Source organism: Schistocerca nitens, chromosome 5, assembly GCF_023898315.1.
Source record: "Schistocerca nitens isolate TAMUIC-IGC-003100 chromosome 5, iqSchNite1.1, whole genome shotgun sequence".
Lineage (NCBI taxonomy): Eukaryota > Metazoa > Arthropoda > Insecta > Orthoptera > Acrididae > Schistocerca > Schistocerca nitens.
Genome location: NC_064618.1, coordinates 356,525,848 through 356,549,946, shown reverse-complemented (window position 1 = coordinate 356,549,946; position 24,099 = coordinate 356,525,848). Strand labels below are relative to the sequence as shown.

Here is a 24,099-nt window from a genome sequence, read left to right as displayed (position 1 = left end):
CATGATTTACAGAATAATGTAGTTGCAGATAGCATTGTAGCAAATTATTAGACGAAAGAAAAATGCCTTTGAACTACACCATGAATCTGAATAATTTACAAAAAAACTGCAGGAAGGGGAAATTTTAGAAAGCAGAGCATACAATTTTGGATCCACACTTCACCTTTGGAACACAATACAGCACATCCCCACGGCACAGATTCGTCAAGCCTTTGTAGTTTTCTGGAGGAACGTGGCACCAAATGTCTACACACAGGCTACATAATTCTGTAAATCACGAGCTGGTGCTTTGTGGATGTGGTGTTGGTGGCCAATAGTGTCCCAGATGTGTTCCACCGGACTGAGATTAGAGGAATAAGGTAGTCAAGACATCAATCAATTTGAGTTCTCCACCATGCTGCTCAAAGCAGTGTGGCACAATTCTGGCCATTTGACATGGACAGTTATACGGCTGGTAGATGCCAGTGCCAATGTGGATGAAATCTTGCATGAAGTGATGCAAATAGTCCGCAATACCATTCATGCTTTCCGTAGCTCTCATGGTGACTTCAATTGTTACTACAGGTGCCATGGAAATGTAGCTGAATGTCCTGCATAGGATAATATTGCCCCACTGGCCTGCATTGCATTTGTGGTGCAACAGGCAGCTGTTTAGCTGGATGGTGCCATACCCAGACACAACAGTCGACTGGTGTGACACGAAATGTGGGTAATCAGATGGGATTTCCATTGGTCCTCAGTCCAATTTCTATGTTACCACGCTCACTGCAATCAGAACTGTGATGTCATTGAGTCAACATGGGATCATGTTGGAGGCATCTGCTATGGAGCTCAATGTTGAACAATGCATGCTGAGTGGTGCACTCTGAAACATATGTGCCTGCAGCAGCATTTTATTCTGTCGCCAGACCTGCCACATATCACTTTCCTACTTTACAGAGACCTCCACACTCTGTGATGAGGTGTGTAAATACAATACTCTGTCATTCTGCTCAAGGTTTCACTGTTCTTCAACAACTTTCCTTAGATACTAACAACAGCAGCATCCAAGTTGCTTGTGTCAGTGGCTTTCTCCATTTGCAGCCCGTATCATCACTAGAATGATTATTCATTCATAACTGCTCTGCTTACTTTTTCTACCGCATCACAAGCCTGCAGTACCACCACACAGCATTCAGTCTCACGGTGAACAGTGATCATCATGTTTTGGTACACCAGTCTATGTGAATGAACTTCCACATAACATACATCAAGCTGTGATAGTAACTTTCACAGAGGATGTAAGTGTTCACATTAATCATGTAAAAGACAAGACACTTACAGGCAAATAGTCAACAATATGTATAAAAAGACAGAAATTTCCATTCTGTAGCATAAATCTAGTGACACCAATGATAAATGTAGCACATGGACAGAAGTCAATGAATATGATCCTATGAACAGGAGTCTGTGAAAAGGGTGGATGTTTCAAATATTTTAAAGTACATGTTTATGAATATCTGAAACAGAAAAAATATATATATTTGAGATTTTTGAAGTTCAGAAACTTTTGATATTTGCATTACTGAACATTTATACTAAATGGTATTTATTCAAAGTGGTTTGGGTAATATGTCACTTACGAATATAGTAATGTGAGTGGTGTTTACATACAGTTATAAAAACTGTTGTAAGCGTACACTAGAGTTTCTTCTAATACAGAAACATTGCAATGAGCAGCTACAAAAATCTTTGACATTTTGTACAATAATATACTCTGTCTGACAAATAACAATGCAAATTTTAGCTCTAAACTGCATTTTATTTCCTCCTGACAACTACCTCTATTCTACTGATTGATTTTAATTCACATTAATTATTACATTGATTTTAAGCCAAATAAAATCTAGTACCTTGTGCAGAATAAAGTAAAAACCTTACTTTAGTTTTTTAGTTTAATTTTGTTCCCTCTGTAATATCGATAGTGGTAAAGTCGAATATACACACCTTATGTTGTTAAATTTAAGCTACTGTGATATTCAGCAACCTGTAAATGGCCAGCATGCTGATGTTCATGCATACAAATCATGTGTAGGTATTTCGTAAATCATTTTCAACGGGGTCCACCATCAGTGGGTGGAAATGAGGTGTGTGTGTGTGTGTGTGTGTGTGTGTGAGCGAGGAATGAGGGTTGGTGGGGGGGGGGGGTCTCCAATGCAAGTTTAGGGGACACTGACTGCCACTTCTCACCCTCCCATCCCAGGCAATACTTGCAAAAGCTTTGCTCACACAAGTAGGTGTGATAATCTACGATTTTTGCGGCCAAATAAACAAAGCTTACATTATATGAATCTGCAGTGGTTTTTGGCAAGATCACAATTTAATAATAATAATAATAATAGTTATTATTATAAAAAATTTCATTTGATATGAATTCATTTACTTTTCTTTTGGCTCCTTTACAGCCCAATTGTAGGTTTATCGGCAAGGACTTTAAATACCTAACGGTCCTAAGGAAACCACATCAAATTATTGCTCAAGATTTTGTACAGTTTTCTACACTGGCATTGCTTTCTTGTATTCTAGTACCTAAGTTTCTGAATTCCTATTTGTGATAACCAGCACCTATTCTCAAAAACACATATTTTGAAGTATATCCTATTTGGATGGGACTTCAGGAAGTGTTGCGCCAAAAGTTGAAGTAATAGCTCCATAACCATATAATATGTTGGAAAAAAAAAGAAACACACTATTGCTGACTGGCATTTTGTACTCCACAAATCTGCCTTATTGTGCTAAATTTGGTATATGCACTTGAATATATAATTATATCGTCCAAAAAAAGCACACAAGAGAAATATTGTCCTCAAAGTGCCAAGATTTTTTTATATTATGTCTGTGTTTGAAAACTGTAATAACAAGACAAATCAAAATTTTATTTATGTTTACATGTTGTTGTTGTGGTCTTCAGTCCAGAGACTGGTTTGATGCAGCTCTCCATGCTACTCTATCCTGTGCAAGCTTCATCATCTCCCCGTACCTACTGCAACCTACATCCTTCTGAATCTGTTTAGTGTATTCATCTCTTGGTCTCCCTCTACGATATTCACCCCCCACGCTGCCCTCCGATACTACGTTGGTGATCCCTTTATGCCTCAGAATATGCCCTAGCAACTGATCCCTTCCTCTAGTCAAGTTGTACCACAAATTTCTCTTCTCTCCAATTCTATTAAATACCTTCTCATTATTTATGTGAACTACCCATATAATCTTCAGCATTCTTCTGTAGCACCACATTTCGAAAGCTTCTATTCTCTTCTTGTCTAAACTATTTATCATCCACGTTTCACTTCCATACATGGCTAAACTCCATACAAATACTTTCAGAAACATCTTCCTGACACTTAAATCTATACTCGATGTTAACAAATTCCTCTTCTTCAGAAACGCTTTCCTTGCCGTTGCCAGTCTACATTTTATATCCTCTCTAATTTGACCATCATCAGTTATTTTGCTCACCAAATAGCAAAACTCATTTACTACTTTAAGCGTCTCATTTCCTAATCTAATTCCCGCGGCATCACCCGATTTAATTAGACTACATTCCATTATCCTCGTTTTGCTTTTGTTGATGTACATTTTATATCCTCCTTTCAAGACACTGTCCATTCAGTTCAGCTGCCCTTCCACGCCCTTTACTGTCTCTGACAGAATTATAATGTAACTGGCGAACCACAAAGTTTTTATTTCTTTTCCATGGATTTTAATTCCTACTCCAAATTTTTCTTTTGTTTCCTTTACTACTTGCCCAATATACAGATTGAATAACATTGGGGATAGGCAACAACCCTGTCTCACTCCATTCCCAACCACTGCTTCCCTTTCATGCCCCTCGACTCTTATAACTGCCATCTGGTTTCTGTATAAATTGTAAATAGCCTTTCGCTGCCTGTATTTTACCCCTGCCACTTTTAGAATTTGAAAGAGAGTATTCCAGTCAACATTGTCAAAAGCTTTCTCTAAGTCTACAAATGCTAGAAATTTAGGTTTGCCTTTCCTTAATCTATTTTCTAAGATAAGTTGTATGGTCAGTATTGCCTCACGTGTTCCGACATTTCTACGGAATCCAAACTGATCTTCCCCGAGGTTGGCTTCTACCAGTTTTCCCATTCGTCTGTAAAGAATTCATGTTAGTATTTTGCAGCTGTGGCTTATTAAACTGATAGTTCGGTAATTTTCACATCTGTCAACACCTGCTTTCTTTGGGATTGGGATTATTATGTCTGAGGGTATTTCGCCTGTCTCACACTTCTTGCTCACCAGATGGTAGAGTTTTGTCAGGGCTGGCTCTCCCAAGGCTATCAGTAGTTCTAATGGAATGTTGTCAACTCCTGGGGCCTTATTTCGACTTAGGTCTTTCAGTGCTCTGTCAAACTCTTCACGCAGTATCATATCTCCTATTTCATCTTCATCTACATCCTCTTCCATTTCCATGATATTGTCCTCAAGTACATCGCCCTTGTATAGACCCTCTATACACTCCTTCCACCTTTCTGCTTTCCCTTCTTTGCTTGTAACTGGGTTTCCATATTAGCTCTTGATATTCATGCAAAAGGTTCTCTTTTCTCCAAAGGTCTCTTTAATTTTCCTGTAGGCTGTATCTATCTTACCCCTAGTGATATGTGCCTCTACATCCTTACGTTTGTCCTCTTGCCATCCCTGCTTAGCTATTTTGCACTTCCTGTCGATCTCATTTTTGAGACGTTTGTATTCCTTTTTGCCTGCTTCATTTACTGCATTTTATTATTTTCTCCTCTCATCAATTAAATTCAATATCTCTTCTGTCACCTAGGATTTCTATTAGCCCTCATCTTTTTACCTACTTGATCCTCTGTTACCTTCACAATTTCATCTTTCAATGCTACCCATTCTTCTTCTACTGTATTTCTTTCCCCCATTCTTGTCAATCGTTCACTAATGCTCTCCCAGAAGCTCTCTACAAACTCTGATTCTTTCAGTTTATCCAGGTTCCATCTCCTCAAATTCCCACCTTTTTTCTTCAGTTTTAATCTACTGGTCATAACCAACAGATTGTGGTTGGAGTCCACATCTGCCCCTGGAAATGTCTTACAATTTAAAACCTGGTTCCTAAATCTCTGTCTTACCATTATATAATCTATCTGATACCTTCCAGTATCTCCAGGCTTCTTCCATGTACACAACCTTCTTTTATGATTCTCGAACCAAGTGTTAGCTATGATTAAGTTATGCTCTGTGCAAAATTCTACCAGGCGGCTTCCACTTTCATTCCTTACTCCCATTCCATATTCACCTACTACGTTTCCTTCTCTTCCTTTTCCTACTATCAAGTTCCAGTCACCCATGACTATTAAATTTTCGTCTCCCTTCACTATCTGAATAATTTCTTTTATTTCATCATTCATTTCTTCAATCTCTTCGTCATCTGCGGAGCTAGTTGGCATATAAACTTGTACTACTGTGGTAGGTGTGGGCTTCGTGTCTATCTTAGTCACAATAATGCCTTCACTATGCTGTTTGTAGTAGCTTACCTGCTTTCCTATTTTCCTATTCGTTATTAAACCTACTCCTGCATTACCCCTATTTGATTTTGTATTTATAACCCTGTATTCACCTGACCAGAAGTCTTGTTCCTCCTGCCACTGAACTTCACTAATTCCCACTATATCTAACTTTAACCTATCCATTTCCCTTTTAAAATTTTCTAACCTACCTGCCCGATTAAGAAATCTGACATTCCCCGCTCTGATCTGTATAACGCCAGTTTTCTTTCTCCTGATAATGACGTCCTCTTGAGTAGTCCCCGCCGGAGATCCGAATGGGGTCTATTTTACCTCCGGAATATTTTACCCAAGAGGACGTCATCATCATTTAACCATACAGTAAAGCTGCATGCCATTGGGAAAAATTATGGCTGTAGTTTCCCTTTGCTTTCAGCCGTTCACAGTACCAGCACAGCAAGGCCATTTTGGTTAGTGTTACAAGGCCAGATCAGTCAATCATCCAGACTGTTGCCCCTGCAACTACTGAAAAGGCTGCTGCCCCTCTTCAGGAGCATTTTGCAGACATTTGGTAGCAAAAAACCTTAGCAATCACCTTCATAGTTCTTTATAGTTCATAATTGCTGCAGTTAACAAGGTTTCAACTGTCTGCTCCTACACACGGAGGTTCACTGGTTGTCATAGTGTACCTGACTAAAAGGTTTTACAGCTTCTGCTACAGTTTTTACGTTTTTTGAAAACAAAGATCATTTGTTGAGGGTTAATTGACTGAAATTTAAGGGTCATATACGATATTTTACTGATTTGAACAGTAAATGTAATGAAATGAATCTACAGATGCAAGGAGATGACTTGAATTTAATCAAAACAAAGGCAACTGTTTCTTCTTTTGTGTCAAAACTTGCCTTGCACAGATACAATTTAGGTTTAAAACGATTTCATCAGTTTCCAAATGTCTCTTCTGTGAAAACAAATGATGAAGACCACTTACTATTTTGTCAGCACATGGAGCCATTTAAAGATTTTACAAACAGATTTGAGGATGATGTTCAAATGACTATTCCAGATTGGGTACTGGAACCTTTTATCCACATATATCAAAATTATCCTTGCAGGAAGAGCTGATAGAACTTTCAAAACATGAAGAGTTAAAATTAAAATTCAACGATGCATGTTAAGAATTATGGCTAAAAAGATAAATTCCTATATTGTATCCAGCTTTATGGGCTGCAGCAAAGAGGTATTTCATCGCTTACCCATCTTCATATAAGACGATTTAGCATGGTTAGCAAGATAGTTACCAAGAACAGAAACAGACTGTCAATCTTAGAGTGCAGCAATTTGAGATTGTTGATGACAAACATGACACTAAATATTGAATAATTATTGTCATTATACCAAGTTCAGCTCTCTCATTAAAATGTTGTAAAATTTTAAAATATATATTTGCTACTCAACCTCTGAGAATGACACCAATATTGTTAATACTTTTTAATAAAAGTAATTTTGGAAAATGTAAACCAGCTGGAATCGGAACACAGATGCCTGCTTATTTAAAACAGTGCTCTTAGAAATTCAGCAGGTGGATCACAACTCTGACAGTTCACACTTCAATCTTCCACTACTTATCTTCATATCTTTTCCGAATTCTGTATCACAATATTCTTGGATTAACACTTTTCTCCAAAAAGGGAGCATTGGGTCGGAAAAGGCTGAGAACCTATGCTGTAAACTGACCCATGACAATTCTGATAAAAATTGTGCAAATAATCATGACACGTGGTATGAACTAAGTAATTAACCTAACTAACTCACTCAGCAGTGGTAGTACGGAACTCAAAGCACTTCACCTCAAAGCATTTATACATCAGGTAAGTGGATTATACACTGTCCAGTCACACTGATGTGACCATCTGTCAAAAGCCTGAATAACCAACATTTGCAGTGCAGACCACTGTGAAATGTGCAGGACGAGTGTCAATGAAGTTCAGGAAGGTACCAACCTGGATATGAAGGCATGACGACTCCAGTACCATGACCAGCTGTACTAGATTTTTCAGTTGAGGATCCACGAAGCCTATAGCCCGACTTAGATGGTCCCTTAGATTCTCGATTGGGTTCAAATCCGGGAAGTTTGGTGGCCAGGGAAGTATGGTAAACTCATCCTGCTGCTCTTCAAGTCACACATGTAAACTGCGAGCTGTGTGACAGGTAGCACTATCCTTCCGGTATATGCCATCGTGCCAAAAACAAACTGCATGTATGGGTGGACAAGGTTCCCATGGGTAGATGGACACTTGGGTTGATACACTGTGCGTTCCGGAATGACAAGATCACCCAAAGAATGTCACAAAACATTCCCCAGGCCAGAACGCTCTCTCCTCTGGCCTGGATGACAAATGACTGCATGTATTCCGCATCCTCTTGACACACTTTTTATATCCTCCACTGCTAGTACTTCCACCTGCCATCTATGGGTGGTTATTGCATATTGACATCAAACATAGGTGGTAGTCACATTGATGTGACTGGAACATGTACTTTATCCAAAAACTGCAAGAAATTATCATCAGTGAACTATACAACCATATCAAACAGAAATAAACTTATCTGATTTGATGTTTCAGCAGAATGTGAATTTATTGGATCTTTTTTATGACATAGCAAAATATGTTTTCCCCCTTTCTTTCTACCATGTACCTCAGTCAGACTAAAACTGAACCTGACCATCCTTATCACCATAATCCATTCATATGTAGAATCATTTTTATGCCTCCCTGATGGCTCATTTTCCTGATCTATGTAACAGTCAAGAAATTTTGAAGACCTTAATACAAAAACAGCAATTTTGGATGCATGTATGTTTTAAAAACCGGAAATGTGATGGATCTAAGCAATCTTATGTGGTTTTTGTCTCCCTGGTGTAGGATTACCATTCTTTACTCTGCAGATGATAACTTGACAAGTGAGGCAAGATTTGGTATCAGCCGAAGCAATGCTTTAACAGTTTTTCTGATACTCTGACCCTACAGACACACACATAAAAATCCACACTAGGTTGCCTGTGTTGTAGCTCCCATGTCAGTGTTTGGTGTCACTGCATTAACGGCCTTTATCCTGGGCATCCAAGGTCTGTATGTGTGCCAGCTGTCTTGCTTTGTCAGTTCTGTTGATGTAACATTGGGCATCATCAAGCTGAAATGGAAACAAAGCATCCATTGCTGTTGCAGCCTCTCAATTGTGAATCAGGAAAACCTGTGAGAAACCTACAGTGCAATGTTGTCCATGAATATCATGATCCCACTTTCTTGTCAATGTACATGGAGAGCATGTCTGCCAATATCTTATTAAAATATTCCATTTGTGAATGGTAGACAGTAGTCATCCTGTGGATGATGCTCAATTGTGTAATTACTTCTCATACTAGTCTCAACTGACACACTTTTCCACAGTCAGAGCTCTTTATATGTGGTGTCTCATGCTTCAAAATTATATCTTTGACAAGAAACCCAGAAATTTCTGAAATTGATACATCCTTTGTAACAATGTAGCAGGTGAAATAGTCAGTGCACATTTTTATCCATTTGCAGTATTGCTATGTGTAAACTTGAAAAAATCTCCTCAAGAGACTAATTCCAATTCACTGCATTAGAACAACTGCTGGAGGAATTGGTACTATATGTCCTAGAGTGACTAAGGCACATGTTTCCACCATTAGCATTCCCTACAAAGGATAAACATATTGCCTGAGAGATCACTAGAAAAATGGCCAGTGATACATGCTTCTGATTCCATCACGGGTACTTACAGATTCAATATGATCTGATGCTGGCATGTCATGAGAATACTTCAGTATGGCTGTCTGTAAAAGAGCTGAAATCAGAAGCAACTGGGTCATAATTAGTTTAATACAATGTTCCATCCATTAATGGTCCCCAACAGCTGAGTGGTGCAACAGGCTGTCATGCCAAAGGGCCCGGGTTCAATTCCCAGCTGGGTCGGAGATTTTCTCTGCTCGCTCAGGGACTGGGTGTTGTGTTGTCTTCAACGAGGTGCTGACAAGAAGGGCATCAGGCCTCCTCTTAAATTAAACATGCCAAATCCGACCTTAACCATGGTGACCCTGCGTAAATGCGGGACAAAGGCACAAGTAAATGTTCCATCTATTAATGTGAATTTTTACAGCTTCTTCCATCTCTAAGGCTTCTACAGTATTCAGTACTGCTGATTTCCATTTGTTCTGTTGTAATGTTTATTAGTTGAGCAGTGACTGGAACGTCACCAGCACTGTTATAATCCTCCAACGGATTTTGTGAAAAAGAGTTGGCAGTTGGTATCGTTGTGTTTGCATCCATTTTTGTATACAACAATAATGTCCTATTCCCATGGCTTCAGAGTCCTTCTCGCCAATTGTGCTGATGGATCCTTCAGGCTCGTCAGCCAGTATAAAGAATGACAGTCAGTCACAACAGTGAATGATCTGCTACACAAAAAGGGTTGGAGCTTAATGACTGCACAAACAACCGCAAGGCACTCTTTCCCAGTTGTAGAGAAGTACTTTCTGAACTTGGAGAAAACTATGGAGGCATAAGCAACCACTCTTCCAGTTTTTTCGTTGAGTTGCACTAGAAATGTACCTCTCCCATGACCAGTAGAGTAGACATGTTGTTCCATCTCAGCATTCTTGTAAAAAGTGCCAGGACTGGTAGAGATGACAGTACATCTTTAAAGGGTACAGGAAGATCTTTCTTGCTCCCTGATCCAAGAAAAATCGGTGTCTTTCTGCTACAATTCTTGTAGTGGCCACATCTGACAACTGAATTCTTCATGAAGTGTCTACAGTAGGACCACATTCGGAGGAAACCTCTCAAAATCACGCATGTGTTCAGAAATCAAGAAATCTGTTACGGCTCTTATATTTTCTGGACCAGAACAGACACTTTCTGTTGTCTACATACTCAAAAAATTTTATTTCCTGTGCGATGAAGAGGCAAACTCTTGCAATTGGATGAAGACTTGGCTCACGGACACATTTCAGCACTGCTGACAAGTGTCTTTGACACTCTACAAATGTATTCAAGAAACAACAGTTGACCAAGTACCTACAACATTCATCCATTTAAGATGCTAAAGCAGGTTGCCCAAAATGCTTTCAAGGTTGGCTGAAGTGATGCACAAACCAAACAGCATAACTTAGAACTTGTGTGTTATGAGAGCAATGTTTTCCTCATCAGTCTCTGCCAGTAGTCTGTCATTATACCTGTAGTAGAGAAAGACTTTACTCCATTTAGTTAGTTCAAAGCATCATTGATTCATGAAATGAGTTCACATTTGTTTTAGTGATTTTGTTCAGTCAGTTGCAATTTATGATGGAATGCCATTTGTCATCTTTCTTCTCATGAGGACTACAGGAAAGGACTAAGGACACACTGACATCTTGCAGTACCTTCTCTGCTTCCTGCTGATTTATCTATTGTTCAGTGGGACACACACAATATTATGATTATTGGCAGGGGGATGATCCCAAATGTTCATATGGAGTTATACATTGAATCATCTGATCTACGTTATCTCCATTCTGGATTGGAACATGACCAATAAAATTGAAGCAGGATGACCAATCACCGACACTGTTCCTTATTCCTGCTGGGACCTATTGATGGTTGGATAATAGATTCTTCTGAGGGGGAATTCTGTACCAATGGCATTTAGCTGATATTCATGGACAGCCTCCCCTTCCCATACCTCAATAGGTATGGGAAGGAGAGGCTGGTGAAGCTTATAGGTGACAGTGTAGTGGGTGGTAGTGGGATCACTCATGGAAAAATTCCTGTAGTAGTTGGTGTTACAGCTGCACCTTTTTTTAGATTGAAGTCAGCTGATAGGCATAACTGCTTAAAGGAAGTCACCTTCAGAGGATGTTATGTTCCGAGTAGAGAAGGAATTAGCAGATTTCATCAAAATATAAAATTTAGAGATAAAGTTAGTGAACTGCTTATAGATGTTGACTCTGAAATTATTGATATATTGGAGCACCACTTAAATAATATGACAATTCAGAGGCTTCCTTTACCAGTACACAGATTATTTGGCTGTTTTTCAAGGAGTTCCTTGCGGGGTTGGGGAGTGGCTATGTTCGTACAAAACCGTATTCCATTTGAGTCCATAGATGTATCGTGACACTGCACTGAACAGATATTTGAATGTTGTGCAGGGGCAATTGAATTTAGTGAAAGTAAACTTCTAATTGTTGTTGTTTAGCATTTTAATTTCACAGAATGGGCATATGATTAGTGTAACTGAACAGTCAAATTTCTAGGTGTTCAGATAGATAGTAAACTGTCATGGAAAGCCCATTTCAGGATCTTGTTCAAAGACTTAGTGCTCCCATTTTTACTATTCGAACTGTATCTGAAGTGAGTGATCATTCAAAACAAAAATTAGTATACTTTGCTTTTTTCATTCGCTTATGTCGTATGGTATTATATTTTGGGGTAACTCTTCCCATTCTAAAAGGATATTTTTGGCTTAGAAAAGGGCGATAAGGACAATAAGTGCTGTAAGTTCACAAACCTCTTTTTCTACCCCTGTTCACTAGTCTGTGTATTTTGACATTGGCCTCTCAATATATATATTCCTTACTGTTATTTCTTGTTACCAATATTAGCTTATTCCCAAGAATAAGCAGTTTTCACTCAGTTAATACTCGGCAGAAATCAACCATGCATTTGGATTAGACTTCCGTAACTCTTGTGCAGAAAGGTGTGCAGTATACTGCTGCATCCATTTTCAATAAGCTACCACTCGAATTCAAAAATCTTAGCAGTAATCCACGCGCTTTCAAATCGAAACAGAAGAGTTTTCCTCATGGGTCAATCCTTCTATTCTTTCGAGGAGTTCTTTAAAAAATTAAGCTGATTCTTGTTGTATTGTTGAGTGCATTTACTTAAACTTACAGATTGACTTTTTTTTGGGTTCATACATATTTTATTTTTATCTGTTATTACTTTTATGTTGTAATTTTATGTACTGACATGCTCCATGACCTTGGAGATTTGCTCTTCAATTTAGTCCTACGGAACTTGACGTGTAATAAATAAATGAAATGATCGTATGGCATTTATTGGCCGGGATATCCCCTTTGGGGTTTGGCTGCCGTATTGCAAGTCTTTTTAGTTGACACAACTTTGGCGACTTGTGTGTCAATGATGATGAATATGATGAAGGACACACAACACCCAGTACCCTGCCGGGAATCGAACCCAGGCCCCCTTGTGTGGTAGGCGGTCACGCTACTGCTGCACTACGGAGGTAGATAAATAAATAAATAAACATAGAGTTCTGCTAGTTCACTTGTGATGGTTATGACTGTTGCTGGAATATAGATTTGTTTTGTGAGGCTGAGTATCTTTTTGCATTTGGTTTGAAATTCACAGTTAAACTAAGCATTCAAACTGTTGACTAGAACACATTGAATTGATGGCAGTGAGGAAGTCAGTATTCAACTGTAAACAACAGCTCAGAACAATTGTTTCTGTATGAACTTTTTGGGATAGCTTCATCAATCTGGAGCTCCAATCTCCCGAAGTCTATGACTGCTTGTGAAAACTGCAAGAAGTTTAATCCAGGAAACAATCACAGCTACAATCTGGTAACATGGCAAATTTCACTTTAAGTTTTCTCACAATGCGTGTTCATATCAGATTGGCACATATTTTGTCTTTGCAACCTTCAATGCAATGGCCTTTGAATTTTGGAACACAATTTTCTTCAGTTTGTTATGTCATTGATGACGACATCCATGTGACTCCCCAATACCTCTTCTGGGGCTCATCTCCGCAAATGGTCCCTCATTAGTTTGGTAATGGGTTTCATCCTTCAGTTTGGTTGGAGACATCAGCATCTGCCTGGTGTGTATGGAATTGCCCTGTTGTTTGATGTCTTCAGAAGTAATAATCGATGAACACTATTCTTTTTCTTACTACATACTGTAATATTTGTTTATTTGTGTGTGGTATTTTGGTGACAATGCTGCCAGTTCTATTTTTAACTAGGCTGTGAGACAGAGCAGGATTTTCATTACTTTATGGAGTAATGAAATAATTAGGCCATAAAGTTAAAAAAAAAGGGGAAAACTGGCATCTGAGTAGCAGCAAGTTTGGAGAGGCAGCTTTAAATTTAAATTTTTATAGTACGAAAGTAAACTATGTCATTGAAATTTTGGTGTCATTAATATAATGTTAATATAAGGATTATCCTGTTGAATTATTTGTGTATTTAAGAGCTGAGTACCAGTTTTGAGATGTAAAATACTGTACAAATGTAGAACTGGAAAGGGTCAATTAGATTTGGGCTAACAGCAGGTTACAACACAACAGCTTTGAGGGAGGTCATGTGTAGAGAGGAACAACCAGAGTGTGGTGTTGGCCAGGTGGGTGTGATGCAATGTTGTGTCTAAGGGCTTACATTAAAAAATGTCTGATGGCATAAATAGGCTCCAAGGACTGTTGGCTGGTCATGAAATTTTACAAAGTCACCAACATTGAGAGCCACACCACATATAATTTTGTAATGCTGTGTCAAGAAAAAGAGTTGGTGGCAGCAGACTGGGAATCATTACAAACAGACTGACTGCCATCTGTTTATGTAAATAGCCATTGAACCCGGACTTTACACTGAAAATAATACACAGTGTAAAATCCTAGTTCTAGTGCTTAACAATATCTATTGGCAACTGAAACACACATCAATCGCATTGTTGGTATTCTGTGAGTTCGTCTCAATAACTTAAGAGTCCTGACATCATCACCAGCAAGTGTGATCCTACTCTTGTGTTCACAAAAGTAACAGGGTAATTGTGTTTCCCACTGGTATTGTTCTTCAGCTATGTGGACCTCTTGCTAATTCTCTCTGCGTGTTTTCCCAAATTCTGCCTGAAATTTATTCAAGTTCTTGAACATCTCATCATTGGTCTTAAATCACTGCTCATCTGTATCATCCAAATAAAAGCAGACATGGCATAAACACATATCATGCCATCCCAACTATTGTATTTAGTGACACGGTTGAATCCCTTTAACCATTTGAATATATCCTGGCCAGCATGTCCCGAAATCAGTGCTGGTTGCTTGATTTGAATCTGATCCACTGATGTTTCAGTACCTTTACAATGTGGACCATAGAAGTAATGTGCTGTCTGTATTTGGGTTCCTGACTGCAAAAGTGACAGCTTTTCTGAAGCCTTATTGAGGCAATAATGATGGTGCTGGGAAAACCCAAAACAACTTTGTGTCACTCTCAAAATATGCTATGTAGAATTAAAAATTGAGCACCAGCAGAGAGCTGTGTTAGCAAAAGAACTAAAACATCTCAATGAATGCAAGTTTACTGAGCACACATAAGAGTACAGACAGAGAATGCTTCTATTTTTACACACATGCTACAACAAACTACTGTACTCTTAAAATAAATTAGTCCCAGAAGCTGCCAAAAATAATGTATTTTACATAACAGTTAATGGCAAGAGGCAGCAACAGAAGATTTCTTATTATAACTGAACTGCATGCAATTAATGCAGGTAAATAACTGTTGTCTGAAACAGATGGAAAACAAATACACCCCCCCTGCACACACACACACACAGCAGTACCATAATTTTTAAACGTGTGTTACAACATATAGAATGTAGTAGAGTGTGTCATCTTTTGGGCAAGCATTCTTTTGATATTTTGGATAATAACTATTCAGACATCTTCAAGATGAGCAGGTGACTGAATTAAAACCACTTGACTCAATATTGTGGAGTAAATGCCTCTATGTCACAGATAGCACACTCAGAAACAAGAGTGTCAGTCATAGACAAAAATTTATATATCTGAGAATAAAACATAGCCTGTACCAAATCAGCAAATCCATAGTGCTTACGAATTATGTGATTAACTATTAAAAATGGGTGGAATGTTTTGGAATGCCAGGTAGCGGAGACTCAGAACAATAATTCCTCTGAGACAATAAATGGGTGGCTTCCATTTGCCCAAGCTCTCAAAGGAATTATTGTTCTGGGTCTGGCAGTCCAAACATGCTATCCATTTTAATAATTAACCACATAATTTATAAGCACTGTGGATTTGTTGACTTGGTGGTTGCTTACACACATTCAGTTTTATTTATGACTGATGCTGTCCTAGATGCACACCCAAAAGGCAATGGAATATTCTATACAATGGGTAAACCTAAAAGAAATACAAAATGTGATGTGTCTAACATTAAATTCTTATAAACAAAACATACCATTTATCATCAGCTGGTGGACATGTATTACTGCTTTTAAGTAACTCATACGCTTCTTTTGCCATGTTATTCACATCATATGAAGACAGTGGTCCACAACGCGATGAAATAGATTTGGGATTATTTTTCTGCCTGTATGACACTGTAATCATTTTTGCACGTCGCTTATTCTGCAAACAAGAACATATTTTTTAGCTTCTTCCACAGTAATGAGTCAATTTACATAACTGAGTGATGTTTGAATGGAGTGGTAGAGTTCACACACTGATGTGAAGATCTGGCCACTGAATGATGCACAAGCTCTGGACAAGGGATTCGGTGAAATATGCAAATATAACAGAGAAGAATGTGTGTATATGGTACTCAAACATCGTCCCTCCATCAGTGATATAATATGTAGCAAGTTTTCTATTGAAATATTTCTGGTAAGAGGTTACCTTTTCTGCTATTTGCCACAAGCAATCTATCAGACCAAAACAACATCTACATACATACTCTGCTAGCCACCATATGGTGCATGGTGGAAGGTACCTTGAGCCACTACTAGCCATTTACTTACCTGTTCTACTTGCAAATAGAGTGAGGAAGCAACAACAACCTACATGCCTCCATATGATTCCTAATTTCTCTTATTTATCTTTGTGGACCTTATGCAAAATGTACACTGGCAGCAGTAGAATCATTCTGCAGTCAGCTTCAAATACCGGCTCTCTAAATTTTCTCAATAGTGTATTACAAAATGTTGCCTTCCCTCCAGGGATTCCAATTTGAGGTCGTGAAGTATCTCCGTAATACCTGTGTGTTGATGAACCCACCATTAACAAATCTAGCAGCTTGCCACTGAACTGCTTCAATGTCTTCCTTTGATGAGACCTGGCTGGGTTCCCAAACTCGAGAGTGGGTCATACTAATCTCCCTTTATAGGTGACAGCAATATATGGGCACTTTGAGCACAGTCACTTTTTTTTTTATTTTCCACTTCACCTGTTGGCTAGTGTCAGAGTGCACTAAATTTGTTGGATTTTTGTTTGTTAGTTAACCAAATATTTATATTAAGTCTGAACATGGAAAAAGCAACTAGGGCTGCGCACAGCATGTCCATATACTATTTTCCCAACAAGTCATTACACTATTTTCCCAGGATTTTTTCCGGATACGCTAAGTGCAAGCGAAGGTTGCTTAAGCCGGCGCGCCATGCAGTAATTTGTTTGGAGTAGACCATTTGAGCTAGATGTCCTTCAAGTTTTCTGTTGTCTTTTTCAACATGACATGATTGGAAGCTGTAACTTACCCATTTCCTGTTTTATTTTCAGTTTCGAGTGCAAGCGAAACTTGCTTAGGTCTGCAACTGCACAATAGAATTTTTGGAGGTTTTTTTATTAGTGGTAAATTTATTTGGAGGATTTTTTTTTACATTCAAAAATTTTCGTGTGCAAATCATGTGCCCACTTACTATGAACTGAATGAATCAAATTTTTTAATAAGGAAAAATAAATTCATTCTCGAAAACAGTAAAACCTTCAGCACTGTTTGAAGGAAAACCTTCCAGTTTTTTTTAGTGGTACTCCTTTATTTCAAATATCCAGAGGGCTCTTAATGGCAATTATAATGGATTGATTTAGTTAAAAATGTAATTGATGAATATAATAATATGAAACATTCAACAATACAAATGAAGCCACAAGATGTAAGCAAAGAAAATGAAAAAAGAAAAATGTTAGTGCAAACTGTTCATGTAATGAATTTGGTAGGTACTGATGCTAAATATAAAATGGGTCACAAAGTAAAAATTAATAAATTAAAAAGCATCTTTGAGAAAGGATACACAATCAATTGGTCAACAGAAATATTTGAAACTGAAGACGTTATTCATTCTAACCAAATCAATATAAGTTAAGAGCTTAGACAGAGAAGAATTGAAAGGAAATTTTTATGAGCTCGACCTGCAGGAAACAAATTATACAGACATCTATCTTGTGAAAAAGTTTTGAGGCAGAAAGGTGATGAAGTGCATGTTATATGGTTAGGATTCAATATTTCGCACATCAGTTGGATGGATAAAACTAAAATTGTCTTATAAAAATTCTTTCATATAAATGAAACTCATAACTGAAAATTTAAACATGTTCAGTATTAAATACAACATTAATTCTGCTAATTGTTTTGTTACAGGTGACAGAGGGCATTTTGATATTAAAATAAAGGTTGACAAAAATGATTTAAGGTTGGAATTAATTGAAGTTTTTAAATCTGAGTTAACTGAATCAAATTGTTGTAATGAATTCCGTTTATTAGATGCATATACAAATCGTTACGAGTGTCGTATAAAATTTAAATATGAAAAAAGCAGATGGATTTTCACTTTCATTGTTCAACAAATGAAATTTTTTTTCTGTATAAATGGAATCACAACTGTCGAAGCAGCCTTCAGATTGCATCAAATCCAAATTCTGTAAATACTGTTATACTGAGAAGCAAATTGATGATTTTATTCTACAGAAATACACAAAAGATGGATATAGAAAAATAGGTAGACAATTTGTGACTGAATATAAAATTAGAATTTCTTGTTTTCGCGGGAAAAAAACATTTCTGTATATTAGTATAAAAATCCCTTACAGCGAATTCTGAGTCAAGAAAACTCAAAAATATTATTGTCAATGAAGAAAGATGAAAAATAACAAAATGCCACAGCAGCAGTTGAAGCAGCTTCAGTGCTGCGCACAACAACAAAAAAGTATTGTTTGTAAAGAAGTTAAAAGTCTACATTGCTTTTATTCAAACCCATCAGACAAAGATATATACACTAACATGTGTAAAAAAAAGGTATTTTAGAGTACATGAAAAGTAAAAAATTTAATGCTCTCAATTTGTTTTTATTTTAAATTATGACAAGTGGTGCAAATTTCCACTCGCACAACTTCGTGATTATTGCACAAGAAATAATTTAACTAATTACAGTAGGTTAAGAATAGATGATTTAATTAATTTAATTACTTCAATAATTTACCTACACTGCTGGCCACCGTAAATGCAACACCAAGAAAGACAAGAGGTAGCACAACAAAATTTATTTTGTAGATAACATGTTGACCAAGTATCAAATGATTACGTTTACAGACGTCTGTGACATGTGGTTCCTGCCAGAATCAGTAGCCAGAGTAGCCGCCATTGTTGGAGATCACCGCTGCTACACGTCTCGGCATTGAGTCAAAGAGACGTTGGATGTGTTCCTGGGGTACAGCAGCCCAAGCAGCTTCCACACGTTGCCAAAGATCATCTGGTGTGGCAGCTGAGGATGTAATCTGGGTCACTCGTTGAGCAACCATGGACCACATGTTTTCTATCGGCGAAAGATCCAGAAAGCGAGCCGGCCAGGGAAGCAATTCAATCTGGTTATTGACGAAGAACCTTTGGACAATGCGTGCCATGTGTGGTCGCACATTATCCTGTTGAAATATGGCAGTGGCCGAGCCCTGAAGGTAAGGAAGGACAACTGGCTCCAGCACCTCGGATATGTAGCGCCGGCTATTTAAAGTACCGGCAATGCATACTAGAGGCGTGCGAGAGTAATATCCAATACCGCCCCATACCATAATACCCGGTGCAAGACCAGTGTGGCGGTGCATAATGCAGCTGTCCAACATCCTCTCTCCACGGTGTCTCCACACTCGAATCCGACCATCGTGGTGCTGCAGACAGAAGCGTGCCTCGTCAGTAAAGACAACGTCATTCCATTCTGCCGTCCACATCCGTCTGTCATCACACCATTGGCGACGGAGACGTCTGTGGTTCTGCGGCAATGGTAGACGAAGCAATGGACGTCTTGCGGTCAGACCACTCTGCTGTAAATGGCGTCGAATGGTACGTGCAGACACTGGATGACACGTTACAGACGCAATGTGCTGTGCTATGGTTCGGGATGTCACTGAGCGATCCATCACTGCCATGCGCACAATTTGCCTATCAGCACGTGCAGTGGTGCACCGAGGTGAATGCGATCGACCACGTCGGTCCGTCGTACCCTCCTGCATCCAACGGTCACATATCCGCATTACAGTTGTTTGGTTTCGTCCAACACGACACAATCTCGGTAAGCCACTATCCTTCCTCTGTTAAACTCGGATACTTGATCAAAAGATGTTCGCTGTTGTCTACGAGGCATAACTGATCATCTTGTGAAACAACCACAAGGTAAACACACGTGCCGAACGTACACTCGTTGAAATCGCCAAGCGTTAAATGGTGCTATGAGGTGGCGCCACAGGCACGCGTGATGTGTGTCTGCGCTGAAATTCTAATCAGTTGCATATCTCATCGCTGCAAACTCATGGTGTAAATTTCACTTGATTCGGATGCTTCCTTCAGGGTGTTGCATTTACGGTGGCCAGCAGTGTATTTCAACAAGAAATATTAATAACTTCAAGGAAAAAAAAATTGTTACAAGAATTTCTGTTTCACCAAGATTTATTTGGAAGACTAGATCAGAATTAATTAATTCAAATTTGCTACAAGAATTCCCATTTAAGTGATGATTATATGAAAAGACAAGAGCAAGAGCATAACGTGCTGATGAATCTATCAATATAGAAGATAATACATTTCATATTGAAATGTTAGCAATTCTAAGATGTGGTAGAGGAAAAAAAGTAAAAAGTGTAACCAATGGTTAAAAATGATGACAACTATGTTGTCCAATAGCGATAATAGTCACATTAACATATCACACAAATTTTATTTTAGATGGAGAACTAAGTGCTCCTGGAAGTAAGAAAATTAGGAAAGGTGATAAATATAAATTACAATAAGAACTACTAGCTGATAAATATAAATTACAATAAGAACTACTGAAATTTTATGTTATCAGTTAGGTGAATACAACAAAAAAAGAATTTCCTCTAGATGATATTAAAAAAGTTGAGCCATTATTGGATATTCAAACAAATGTGTGCCCCAAAAATTTCAATTTGGTTGTATATTGCGGGGATGTGAAAGAAATAAAAATATATCTGTATAAAACTCACAACTATTTTGATGTAATTAACAGCATGACAGCTTTCTTAGGATCATCATATTTCTATGAGAAATGCAATAAGTCATGTAACAACAAAACAAAACGTGAATGAAAAATAAAAGAAAAAGTATGTATATTATGCAAACGACCTGAACACAAAACAGTTTAAAATAAAATATATTGTGAAAACTGTAGTTGATTTTGTTATAATGATGAAAATCAGCTAAGAGTTTGTAATACAACATATAAATGTGAACAAGGTAAAAAGATTTGTTTGAGATTGGAAGAACATGAAAAGTAGGAATTAAAAATTATAAAAGTCACATGCAATGCAAACTGCAAAAATGTGGTATTTGTGAGAGAAGCCGGCCGTGGTGGCCAAGCGGTTCTAGGCGCTTCAGTCTGGAACCGCGCGACTACTATGGTCGCAGGTTCGAATCCTGCCTCGGGCATGGATGTGTGTGATGTCCTTAGGTTAGTTAGGTTTAAGTAGTTCTAAGTTCTAGGGGACTGATGACCTCACAAGTTTAGTCTCATAGTGCTCAGAGACATTTGAACCATTTTTATTAGTGAGAGAGACTTTAATGAAGAAACTATAAAAGACTATAAAGTCAAAGTTGCCCAAAATTTTGCAAAAACAGTTGTTATGTTAAAAGAGAATTTAAAAATTATTATGTGCCCCAGTGTTTCAACTGCAACAGAATAATTAAACAAAAAGTGTATGAATCTCGTGCAGAAGAAAAACCGATGTAACTTCCTTGTACATATACCAAGAAATATATGTTTTTTTGATTACTAAGCTCAACAAGAAACAGGAATACATATTCTGAATCTCAAAATTGTTCACAATTTAAATGGTGATCTTGTTTATAAATTTAAAACTAATGACAAATTCTGTAAGTGGCTGATATCTGAAGAAAACAAAAATTAGACATTCGTAGCACACTAGACTCAAGGTTATGATTCACAAGTCATTCGGAAGCACTTTGTTGAAAATACAATAAAACCTTGTAATATCTACCCAGGAACTAAATTAATGCTACTGGAGATCAGAAAATTAGGTCTAAAAATTATAGATAGTATCAATTTTGTACAAGCAAAACTTAGCAAATTCCCAAAAATATCCCATCTCAAATAACTGAAGAAAGGTTACTTCCCACATTTGTTCCATGCAAAAGAAAATGAAAATACATAGGGCCTGCAAAAGAAAATGAAAATACACAGAGCCCCAATTTCCAATATCTAATATTATTGTGCCGAAACAATGAAACCCAAAGATAGAGAAGAATTTCTTGAATGACATAGTCAAAAAGTTTAAGAAAATTATGTATTCAGTATGAAAAAGAAACTGCCAAATATTGTAATTCTGATGTAGATATTTTGAGAAGTGGTAGTTAGAATTAAGAAAACAATTGCTAGAAATAGCAAATAGTGACCCATTCTGTTATTTAACAATTGCTCGAGTTTGTATGTAAATGTACATATCCAAATATTTGCCTTAAAACACAATTGCCATATTGGCTAAAGAACACTGTCAGATCATTTGTGTGTACAGAAAATAAGAGTGGTCCTACAACACTTCTCTGGGGCACTCCTGATGATACACTGATCTCTCATTAACACTCGCCGTCAAGGAAAACGTACTGGGTTCTATTACATAAGAAGTCTTCAAGCCACTCACATTTCCAGGAACTTAGCCCATAAGCCCAGACTTTAGTCAACAGTCTACAATGGGGCACCATGTGAAATACTTTCAAAGTCTAGGAGTATGGAACTGTCTTTTTGCCCTTCATCCATGGTCCTTAAAATATCATGTGAGCAAAGAGAAAGCTGAGTTTCATATGAGTTATGCTTTCTAAACCCAAGCTCATTTGTGGACAGAAGTCTTTCCATCTCAAGGAAATTTATTATACTGCAACTCAGACCATGCTCACGAACTCTGCCACAAAACATACAAGGGTTGGACAAAAATATGGAAACATCAAAAACAGAACACATTACCATGCCTAATATGGCGTAGGAAAGCCATTTGCATTCAAAACGGCTTCCAGTCCCAGGTCCTGTATGGTTTTCGAGGGAATCTTATATCATTCTTCCTGAAAAATTGTTGAGAGTTTGGGTAACGATGAAGGAGGTAAATGCTGAGCACGCACTCTTCTCTCCAAGTAAACTGCAAAGGTTCAATAATATTGAGATCTGGTGACTGCGGTGGCCAGGAGAGATGCAACAAATCATCCGCGCATTCTCGGAAACAGTCCTGGATGGTGCAAGCTGTGTGAACACAGGCCCTGTCATCTTGGAAGACAGCATCACCATAGGGAAGCAAACACTGTATTATGAGATGGGACTTGATCAGCGAAAATGGTTGCATAATCCATGGCTGTAACGTGACCTTGGAGACTAACCATGGGGCCTATGGAATACCATAGGTGCCCACATCATCATCATGATCATCATCATCATCACCACTGAATCCCTGCCATGTTTTACTCTTGGTAGCAACAATCTGCACCATAGGCTTTGGATGATGTATGCCAATCATAAACTCTGTCAAAAGTTGGAAACAGTGTCAAACAAGACTCGTCCAACTAAATGACTTTCTTCCATTACTACACAATCCAGGTTTTATGGCTTTGGCACCCTTCTTTCCTGTTGCAGCCATTTTCGTCACTGATCAGTGGTTCTTGAATTCTAGCTCAGCCTGTAGTTCCATGCTTATTGAGCTCCCTTCCTGTTGTTTTGGTGCTGACAAGGCTCACAAGTGCAACATTAAGTACTGCTGTGACTTTTTCATACTATCTTCTTCAATCACCATCTGTCCTGGTCACTCAACACACACTTTCATGCACATTGTCACTTAGCAGATAATGTTTTTCCACCTTCCCTGTATAAGGCATAAATCTTCTATATTGTGCCTCTTGGAAGACCTAACACTTCAGCTCCCTTAGTTAAGGAAGCAACCACCATAAGAGAACTGACAATCAATTTCCCTCTGCTCAAATTCACTTAGCTCTGACATGATGTACTCATGGCTACACATAATGCTGTTTTGACCATGATTGACATCTGAACATATAAAGAATATTGCACAGGTACCATTTGTGGTCAGATACAACAATGCAACCAGCCGGCTTCGCTAGATCAGCAGTTATGTTGAAGCATGCATTTCTCTCAGTTTTTCCACATTTTTGTCCAACCCCAATGACTAGTAGTGCTTTCACCAGGACTTTTTTATTTCTGAGTAAATTCTCCTGAAAGAGTTAACTTAGTTACAGT

General features: G+C 38.1%; 1 protein-coding gene across 1 annotated transcript in view; it reads right to left on the bottom strand.

Annotated features, from left to right (window-relative positions):
- LOC126260178 (DNA polymerase eta) overlaps positions 1-24,099 on the bottom strand; it is a 210,439-nt gene that overhangs the window by 29,251 nt on the left and 157,089 nt on the right. Inside the window, exon 8 of the mRNA XM_049957441.1 lies at positions 15,810-15,979. Coding sequence (XP_049813398.1) covers positions 15,810-15,979 — 170 coding nt within the window. The remainder of the gene's footprint in view (positions 1-15,809; positions 15,980-24,099) is intronic.